Raw genomic sequence first — 10,850 nt, forward strand, 5'->3', positions numbered from 1 at the left:
CTAAAGACATGCTTTTAGTTGATTGCTGGATTACATTGAAGGATTTCAGAACTGAACATGTTGACGAAATAATTTCAGAAGATACATTTGTACCCACTTAGAGAAAAATAGATGACTTGTGTTCAAATCTCAAAAATAAAATTTAGCTTTTTAATTTAGCAAGAGCGTTTTCCTGGAAGAAAATAATTGCTTCAGTTACTATTGCTGGCGGCCATTAGAATAATGCCATTTGAAAAGAAATTGTTGGAGCTGCTGCATTGGCGTAGCAGGCTAATTCTCTGCATTGGCAGTGCATACAGGCACCGGTTCATGTCCCGGCTGACTTACTTCCAACCCAGCTCCCTGCTTATGGCCTGGGAAAGCAACAGAGAATGGCTAAAGTCCTTGGTCCCCTGTACCCGCTTGGGAAACCCAGAAGAAGCCCCTGTCTCCTGGCTTCACATTGACTCAGGCCTGGTCATTATGGTCATTTGGGGGCTGAATCAGCAAGCAGAGGATTCTCTGTCTCTCCTTCTAACTGTAAATCTGCCTTTCAAAAAAAATCTTAAAAAGAAGAAATTGTCCAGAAAAATCTGCAAAAGGAATACTTTCAAGTTTTGCTTCTGCATCTTCTGATCAGAAGAGTCAAATAAAACTTGATTAAAATTTGAAAGAAGACTCAGTGTTGTCTTTTTGTCACATACAAAGCATTATGGTCAGCAATATACAAAAACAGTGACATTCAATTTAACATTTATAAAATTTTCATATTTTAAAAAAGATTTATTTATCTTTATTGGAAAGGCAGAGTTACAGAGAAAAGGAAAGGAGAGAAAGATTTTCTGTCTGCTGGTACACTCCCCAAGTGGCTATAATGGCTGGAACTGAGCCAATGCGAAGCCAAGAGCCAGGAGCTTTCTCCAGGTCTCCTACATGGGTACAGGGTTCCAAGACTTTGGGCTGTCCCAACCCACAAGTAGGGAGTTGGAATAGAAATTGGGCAGCTGGGACATGAACTCATGTCCTCATGGGATCCTGGCATATGCAAGGCAGATTCAGCCACTGAGCCATCTCACTAGACCCATATCCTAATAACTATTATTTCCATGTTTTAAAAGAGCCAAAATTCAGGTAGGTAATATGGGCAGCAACGTGGGCAAAGTGACAGAACTGCTCCCCTAGCATGTAAAACCACTGCTGGGTAAAGGTCTTCTGACCATCTCCAAACATATCAAAAACAAAAACTATTATTAAAAAATACATTGCATATTCTGCCAATGATACATAAGAAAAAAGTTTTGTAGATTCTGCCATAAAGTATCTAAGTATATTTTCAGGAAAACTGTTACAGGTAAAAGTTAATAAAAATAAAATGAAAGACAATTTAAAAAACCCTCAAAATTACTGTCTTCCAATATTTTGCTCTCTGTAGTGTATCATGCAGGGTTGCTATTCTTAACGGGATGTTAGACTGAGGAAGCACAAAACAGCCAAGCCTATAAACGGAAAAGATAAAGGAGAGAAAGACAGCCAAGGTACCTCAGTAGCAAATCCCTCAGGTGATGTCCTGAACCCTAGAAGTGTGGATTTCCTGCAACAGGAGTATATATAATTTCTGAGATTTATTATCATTTCAGGGAAGAATTATTCCTCCTTCTAACCCCAACAGAATACCTACTGCTATATACTACTACACCTCAATTTTTTTTGTCTCTGAATTGTTTTCTCGATTCATAAACTATAATGCCAGTAGTGTAAGACTCTGCTTTTCTATCTAGAAGTTTATTTCGTTACTATTATTATTTTTTATTTGAGAGGCAGAGTTAGAGAGGAGGAAAGAAAGAAAATTTCCATCTATTAATTCATTCCCCAAATTACCATGGTGGTCAGAGCTGGGCTGATCTGAAGTTGAGAACCAGGAGCTTCTTCTGGGTCTTCCCTGGGTACAGGGGCCTATGGACATAAGCCATCCTCCACTGCTTTCTCCCAGGCCATAAGCAGGGAGATGGACCGAAGTGGAATAGCTAGGACATGAACTGGTGCCCATATGGGATGCCAGTGCACAGTAGAAGCTTAGCCTGTACTCCATGGTACTGGGCCCCATCTAAAAATGGTATGTTCAATCTCCACGTTGTTAAAAGTTTCTCTTAAATGTGCATTTCAATGGCAGCATATAATTCATACACAGGGTTAAGATCTTATGTTAAAAGTTTCATAAGATTTTAGATTAATTTTATTTTTAGAATTAAGATGCTATGCTGCTTTACTTCAACCACAAAAACAGAATCTAAAGTTAAAACCACGCAGCAATACTATTGCTCACTAATTCCTATTATATTAATAAAACTTTGATTCTAGAAACATACTTTTATGTCAAAACTGTAGGAAATGAGGCACAGTAGTACATGGTTGGTGGGATTACAAAATGGAACGTCTAAAGAAAATATCTGATAATCTCTAACAAAAAAAAGTATTATCTAATCCAGCAAGCCCACTTCTAGAAAAAAATACACCTAAAATTACTTTGGAAAAAAAGAAAGACATACACATTAGCTTATTCATTTTGGCATAATTCATATTTCCCCAAAATTGCAAACTATCTAATAGTCCATCAACAAGGCTGAATAAACTGTGAATAATCCACAAAATGAAACACAATGCAGTTATAAGACAGCAGAAAGAAAATCTTGGTAAGGTGACATGAAGTGATTGCCAGGATATAATTTTGAAACAAAAGGGTCAGGTCAAAACAGTATATGCAATCTTGTAGTTAAGAATTTTCTATAGAGTGCAATCCAAAAAATTAATATGTATATATAATTATTGCAAGTACTTACATTAATGTGTTTATGTGTATAAGCAGAAAAAAGAACCAAGAATAAAAATGGTTCCTGGAGTAAACGTTTGATCTGTCAAATAACATAGTCAATTAACATAAGATGTCTGCTCCCAGTTCTAGCTTTCTCTCTGTTCTTAATTATCTGCTCCCAATTCTAGCTTACTAGCACACTTACCTGGGAGGCAGCACATAATGGCTCTATTACTTGGATTCCTAAGTCCTATGTGGGAGAACTAGACTGAGTCCCTGGCTCTTGGCTTCAACCTGGCCTCATTGCAGCCACTGCAGACATTTGGGGAATGAACTGTTGATGGGATTTTGCCATCTATTGAGCAAAAGAACCACAAGTCTATTTAGAGGCTAGCATTTAGCATTGTGGTTTAATTGCTGTTGGTGACACTTATACCCCATACGGGGGTGTCAGTACAAGTCCCGGCTACTCTATTTCCAATGCCCAGCCCTGGCTTTTACAGCCATTTAAGATGTAAATCAGTCAATGAAAGATATCTCACTTTCTAGCCCCTGCCCTCTCTATTTCTCTGCCTTTAAAATGAATAAATCATCTTCTTTGTAAAGGTTATCTATTGAAGAGATGGAGAGCAGAGTAAAGGACAAGAATAGGAATTGTGAGCATATGGCATGTCCATGAAATACCAACTCTGCATGACCCTTGCTAATATGACTTCCTGTCACTGCTTCCTTTCATTCAAAGCCTCTCCCTCAATTCCAATCTTGTTGTCTAAATTGCTCTGGCCAATGTGACAACATGAAATGTGAGGAAAATATACATTTCTTGCTGAGGAATGATTCTGCTAACATGTGAAGTCTGAGGCAGCTTCCTCAAAAATGAGAGACCAACTCAGCAAAATAAAACAAAACAAAACAAAACAAAACAAAACAAAACAAAACAAAACAAAAAGACCTCAGCCATCGACCTTCACGAGCTGACTCCTCAGGACCCTCAAATGAGACCATTTCACAGCTCCTGGTGGGGGCTGGAGCTACTTAGACCATCCCCAGAATCACAAGACGGCACCAATGCTGATTGTCTCAAGATATTTTAGAGCAGTTTGCTAGTCAGCAGAAACTCATCTTACATTAGTAATTTTTATACGGAAATTATGAAACCAAAATTTTAAAAGAACACTACAAATAATTTTAAAGAGAATGCAGATTTTGGCCCATACACTGCTTCAAACTGACATACAGGTTAATTCAATACTTCACTTATTAAAAATCATGAGTAATGGTCACGGTGGACAGCTAGAAAGACAAAATCTTGCTACTAAAAACTCACTAAAAATCCACATAGTTTAAACTAGGATATTACAAAGCACATTAAAATTGATTTGAAGATTACTTTTCAAGTAGACCAGATGATTCCACAGCAGATGTATTTTTACTCATGCTTTCACCACAGTAGCCTTGGATTTAGCAGCTGTGTAAATGAAGAACTTGATGAGGAGTCTAGAAATTCTTCCTTCCCTAAGATTGGAGAAGTAGAAAATAAACTGTTGGCTCTTAGAACGGTCAAATTTCATTCCAACTTTGCATAAAAACATGTATACTTGGCACATAAAAATATACGCATGTGTATAGATGTTAGATGTACTTTACGTAATTTGGGGCTATGGCATTTTAGTCAGTGATGAGAACATCTGAGAAGTGCGAACACAGTTCTCTAGATAGATGGCAGGCCTACACCATTATGGACATATCTGCATAAAATCCACATCCTCTGGCCAAAGGGATGAGCAGAAACAGGCTCAAAAAATTCATGGAAAGTGAGTATTCTTGGTTAATTCACTTTCGCACACACATCTCTTACGTCCCCTCATCCAGCTGTATATTAGCTAACAATTACAGCTTCCGTCACTATAAAGTTTAGAAATCAAATAATAAGGGCTGGTCCGATGGCTCATTTGGATAATCCTGCACTTGTGAGTGCTGACATCCCAGGCTGGCACTGGACGGTGTTCCAGCTACTCCACTTCCCATCCAGCTTCCTGCCTGTGGCCTAAGAAAGCAGTGGAAGATGGTGCAATTCCTTGGGACCTTGAACCTGCTGGGAGGCCCAGAGGAAGCTCCTGGCTCCTGGCTTCACACTGGCTTGGCTCCAGAAGCTGTGGTCATTGGGGAGAAAACGGGAGGCTGGAAGATCTTTCTCTCTGTCTCACCTTTCTGTAAATCTGCCTTTATGATAAACCTGAATAAATACTGAAAGGAAAAAAATGACCACATCTCAGACCTTTCCAAAACAATGACATAATAATTGGGCCTGGCTTTGTGGCAGAGTTGACTAAGCCACCTCTTGCAAATGCGGGCATCCTGTATCAGACTGCCAGTCCAACTCATGGCTTCTCTACTTCCAGACCCAAATGCTTGGTTTTCTGGTAACCAGATGGAAGACCCAGAGTCTGGCCTCCAAGCTTTGGCCTCAGCAGTCCTAGCTTGCAGTCATTCAAGGAAGGAACCAGCAAATGGAAGACGTCTCTGTCTCCCCTCTTTCTTTGTAACTTTGCCTTTCAAATACATAAATAAATCTTTCAAATATATACGTGCATTTTAAAAACCACATAATAAAAGCTTAAGGGCAATGTTTTCTATGAACACAAGGCTACGAAATTTAAGGCCATAAAAATAATTACACAACATAATTAAAGAAAACAGAACTTTTTTATTATCTCACCAACTCTCGAGAGACTTCCTTCAGGCCTTCTAACTTCCTTCTGATTACGCTGATTCATATCACTCCATGAGCTTCTTAAATACTCTCTGCTGAAAAGAAGAAAAGATTATGTCTTATGTAGCTCCACTGTGAAAATTAGTGAACAGTGCAATTTCACTTAATTAAAAGAAACTGTATTTGAATAGAAGTTTACCACCTCTAAATAAGAAATATGAATGGAGCATATTCGTTTGATTTGAAAAGGACAATAGGGTTATTTAGTGTAATTTTTCTACTAAGGAAATGAGAAACTTAGATTCAGAAAGACTGCTCTTCCCACTCAAATGAGGAACAGTCAGGGTGCTTTCCAAGTCAAATAACAGGCCCGACAGCCTGTGTGCTGAGACTTCACGAACCATGGTCTTATTTGAGATTTTGTCAAGTCTCAGTTTCCTCATAATTCTATTATTTACCCAAACTGCAGTGGTAGTTTCACAACTGGATACAAATGTAAAACTTAACAGACTGTCTCACTTTAAAAGCCTGCAGTTTGGGCCTGGTGCAGTAGCCTAGCACCTAAAGTCCTTGCCTTGCACAAGCCAGAATCCAATACGGGCGCCGGTTCTAATTCTGGTGGTCCCACTTCCCATCCAGCTCCCTGCTTGTGGCATGGGAAAACAATCGAGGACGGCCCAAGACCTGGGACCCTGCACCCACATGGGAGACCTGGAGGAAGTTCCTGGCTCCTGGCTTCAGATCAGCTCAGCTCTGGCTGTTCTGGCCAATTGGGGAATTAATTAGTGGACGGAAGATCTTCTTCTCTGTCTCTCCTTCTTGCTGTATATCTGACTTTCCAATAAAAAAAAATCTTTAAAAAAATGTCCTACAATTTGTTGTACATTAATGGAGGCCTGATAAAATAAATCTAAAACTTATTTTATTGTTAAAATGCACGTTGACCTTGGTATCGCGTATCCCTCCTAAAAGCCCATTAATTTGTGAGTAAATAGTTACAAATTACATGAACTCACAATGTTAAAAAGGAAATGAGAAATGAGCCATTAGATGAAAATTTACAAGTTTCCCCAAACTTCTGGAAGACAAAAACAGAGCTGACAAAGATACTAGGGCCACACTTCATAAACACTGTGAGTTTGAGCACATGGACACACACACACACACAATGATAATATGTGTAGGTGGAACTGGGTTCCAGAGAGGTGGCATCCTCTAAAGACGCTGAGGGGAACCACTGTCTCAGCATACTGTCAGCTTTTTAATGGCAAAATGCTAGCTAAGGAAACAGGTGCAGGAAGAACCTATCTTGCAGAATCCCACACAGGCAGGAGCAGTCAGAATCCTGGAGTTTACAGGAGGAGCAAAACTGAAAACTGAAATCAAGATCACTCTATCTCTTCTCTAGCCATTATATACTGAAGAAAATCAAATATTTTATTTTGTAAATCAATTGAATGGATCCTGGCCAAACAACAGCTGGTTTTTTTTTGGGGGGGGGGGCGGGTGTCTGACATAATGTTATACTCCCTGGTCTGGGTGTTAAAAGCATAATTCAGCCTTCATAGCCACCGCAGCAGCAAGCAACAGGACAATAAAGCATTCAGATTATCAGCAGAGAAATGGAGCCACAGCTCCACTTGCTGTCAGCAGCACAAACCTAGCAGTCATTTAACAAAGAGTTAACTTTTACCCCATGAAGATGTGAGACTGAGGGGTAAGGGCTTTGCCTAATCATCAAGAGCTAATTACAGCTGTTACAAGACTGACAGAGTTATGCAATAGTTCAATTCTAAAGGTTATTCTGTGGAAGCTCATTAAGCTTTGCTTTAATAATACGCACAAGGGGTAGGTTCTTAGCCCTCAACAGAGAAAGTCCGACATAACAATAACTACCTTTTATTAGCACTATGCATTGTTTTCCAAATGCATTTAACTTAATATTGTAGAAAATGCAAGTTTAAAAATTTAAGTTCAAATGGCAATACTGCTGTGTGTTAGTCATATAACTTTAGATGCTTAGGCTTCTGGCATCTCCTTACGTTAAGGTGGTATATTTACACTGAGATTAAAGGGAGATGTAAACCAACCTGGGACCAGTGAGTAAGATCGCCATCTAGTGGTCATTCTTCCCAACCGGGCACAGGATTCCCAGGCCCCCGGGAAGATAACTAAGTGCAATAGAAGCATCAATTGCTGAATCTCTGTAATAAATTTCATATAATGCAATACCTACTAAGACATTCAAAGCATTTTCATGAAATTAATTTATGTGAAAAGCTTAATTCACCAAAAAAAGTAGGATAGGAAGCTACAGTAGTAATATATGTTGTCTTTTTTTTTTTTTTGAGGTTACAAAAATAGTTCATGGAAAATAGAATGCAAAGTTCAAACATTTTGAAATCAATATGTGGGTTTTCCACAATATGCACTTTCCATGAACTGTTTGGAAAATCCTCAAATGAAGATCATATTACTGATTAAATTTTTCACAACAGGAATGTGTTTGATTTTATCCAAACTGCAGTTGTTAATAAGACACCCACCGTTACATTTTTAAATATCACAAAATGCCCAACCCTTGCCTAGCCTTGCATCTTATAAGATCCTCACCAGCAAGAGTTTTACACACACACAGCCACATCATTAATGAATGACAGAGAAGCAAAACATTCTGTCCTCCACTAAAAATATGCACAGTCAAGGGAAACATGCTGTGTTTGGGGGCTTGGCGAGCCAGCAAAAACAGAAAGTAGAGCACAGAAGCAAAAAAAAAATGTGTTTTATAACAAAAATCCAATCCAGAAAACTTAGAGCTTCACTTTGATATACAAATCTCTCTGCTTATGATCTCATCAAATCGGTTTCATTACACATAATTAAAAGGCTCACTAGAGAACAACAAATCTTTCCAGCATGCATGATCTTGGTACTCAATATTTTATGAAACTGGTAAGATTTTACTAGATCAAAAACAAGAGAGAAAGGCACAAAAGCATCATCTGCCAAAAACTCCAATAAATATTCAATACTGTAAGATTGCTAGAAACTACAAAAATGACCCTCGACTGCATAGTACCACTGCACTAATACTTCTGCCTCAAATTCGAAATTCTCATCAATACGCTATATTGGATAACTTTTGGATTATTGTTAGTCTCATTGATGAAAATGGTATCTTAAGACAATCTAAATGAACATTTCAGTGGTTTTTTTTTTTATTAATTACATTGCATTATGTGACACAGTGCTATGGGCACTGGGATTCCCCCACCCCTCCCTGAACCCTTTCCCCATGGTGGATTTCTCCACCTTGCTGTGTTACCACAGTTCAAATTCAGTTGAGGTTCTTTCATTGGAAATATTTACCAAGCATAAAGTCCAGTGTCTTATTATCCTAGTGGGTTCAACGATTTCTTGGTGAGACCATCTCTGGTCTGAAGGTAAAGCCAGTAAATTATTATCGCAATCAATTAAAAGCCCGAACATAACATCAACAACCATTTACAACCTTATGGCATTAATTGACATGGCATTGATTAATAGTATGTTAATAGGAAAATGCGGGTTCTTAACTATATCCTGTGACTTCTTCATAAACATTTCAATTTTTGGTTTATATTCAACCAGATTCCATACAGTTATCAGTTCAGGTACAGTACATTTTTATAGGATGGGTGTGCAGAGAAATCCCCAATACTCCAGTGAGGCGAACTAGTCTTTGTGACCCATCTAATGAGGAATGAAGAACACTGGGTGCCATGGCCTAGTAGGAGCGACCCCTCAATAACACCCACAAAGCCCACACCCAGTCATGGTTTCTGCATGACCCAGACCACATTCCATCTGGCTCCCTGCACACGTGTGGGTGCTCTGTCTGACCGGTCCCCAGACCTGGCCTTTGCATATGCAGACATGTGTCACTGCCCTGTCCAACCTGGCCTCACCCTAGCACTGGTTCTTATGCTCACCAGTAGAAGGTACAGCCTAGCAGAGTTCTCCTGCCAGCTACCTTCCCAGACCTGCTTCCTGCACCTGGCAGGGGGTACTGTGATCCAGCCTGACATGACTCACACCCAGTCTTAGCACTTGCCAACCGGTGCTGTGGCCTAACCCAGCTAATCTGCCTCCATTCTGGCTCTTGTGCATGCCTATGAGTGCAGCATTCTAGCCCAGCCCCAAGCCCCAGTTTTTTCGCTCATCCATGGAAGCAATGGAACAGTGAGGGAGTCCTAGGAGCTCTCCTGGTAGACCTGCTCCCAGGGCTGGGTCTTGCACATGCCAGTAGGTGCTTCAGCCTGGCTTAGCTCAGCCTGCCCTAGTTTCAGCTCTCACTAGTAGTTATAGCAGTATAGTCTAACCTGGCCCACCCTCACTCTCATGTGAACTGGTGGGTATTGCCGTCCAATGTGTCTTGGCTTGCATTCTGCCCTAGATTTCACTTGCGCCAGTGTCTGCTATGGACTGACCCTCCTTGGATGTCCTCAGACTCGGCTCACTTGCCAAGGGGTGCTGCTGCTCAGTCTGCTCTATCCTGCTCCCAGCCATGGTTCTTGTGCTCACTAGTGGCAGTTGTGTCTAGTAGGGGAGCACTCCAAGTTCCTCTACTAGGTCCGCCCTCAGCAATGGACCTTACTTGTGCCGGTGGGTGCTGCTGCCTAGACTGACATGCCTGGCCACCAATCCTGCCACTCAGTGGGTAGTACAGCCAAGCCCAGCCTGGTGCAGCCCCAGATCCAGCTCCCAACAGGTGCCATGGTCTAGTCTGACTTGTCCCATACCCATTCTGGCTCTCAAGATCACCAGTGGGTGCTAGAGCCTAGCCCAGTCTAGGTTGTTCCCAGACCCAGCCCATACACATGCCAATGGTTGCTGCAGCCTTGCCCAGTCTGGTCTACTCACAGCCCCAGTTTGTGAATTCACCAGTGGGAGCTATAGCCCAGCAGGTAGGTCCCCAGAGTTCTACTATCAGACCTGTTTCCAGTACCAGATTTTATGAGTGCTGACATGTGCTTCAACCCAGCCTGGCATGGAACATCCAAAGTTTCAGCTCTCATTGGCAGGTGTTGCAGCCTAGCACAGCCAGGTGTGACGCACAACTCTGTCCTGGATACATGCTTGCCAGTGAGTGCCATGGCCTGGCCCAGTCTGATCTTATCCACACAAATGCTGACAAATGATACAACCTTGCCTGACCTGGCCTGCCCCCAGCCCTGGCTCTTTTGCTCCTCAGCAGGTGCTGTGGCCTATTAGGGGAGTTCTTCAAGTTTCCTTACCAAGCCTGCTCTCAGTCCCAGATCTTATGTGTGTCAATGGGAGCAATGTCTCTGCTTGGCACAGTCTGCCCTC

At 41.0% G+C, this 10,850-nt stretch overlaps 1 protein-coding gene across 1 annotated transcript in view; it reads right to left on the reverse strand.

Annotated features, from left to right (window-relative positions):
* Nucleotides 1-8,898, reverse strand: part of STXBP4 (syntaxin binding protein 4) — a 132,927-nt gene extending 124,029 nt beyond the window's left edge. The window contains exons 1-4 of the mRNA XM_041000289.1: nt 8,871-8,898; nt 7,592-7,705; nt 5,508-5,596; nt 4,179-4,303 (exon numbers count right to left, since the gene is read on the reverse strand). Coding sequence (XP_040856223.1) covers nt 4,179-4,225 — 47 coding nt within the window. The 5' untranslated portion in view covers nt 4,226-4,303; nt 5,508-5,596; nt 7,592-7,705; nt 8,871-8,898. The remainder of the gene's footprint in view (nt 1-4,178; nt 4,304-5,507; nt 5,597-7,591; nt 7,706-8,870) is intronic.
* Between the last annotated feature and the right edge of the window lie 1,952 nt (nt 8,899-10,850).

The sequence above is a fragment of the Ochotona curzoniae genome, unplaced genomic scaffold, assembly GCF_017591425.1.
Source record: "Ochotona curzoniae isolate NIBS_2020 unplaced genomic scaffold, NIBS_Ocur_1.0 scaffold_2453, whole genome shotgun sequence".
In the NCBI taxonomy this organism is placed as follows: domain Eukaryota; kingdom Metazoa; phylum Chordata; class Mammalia; order Lagomorpha; family Ochotonidae; genus Ochotona; species Ochotona curzoniae.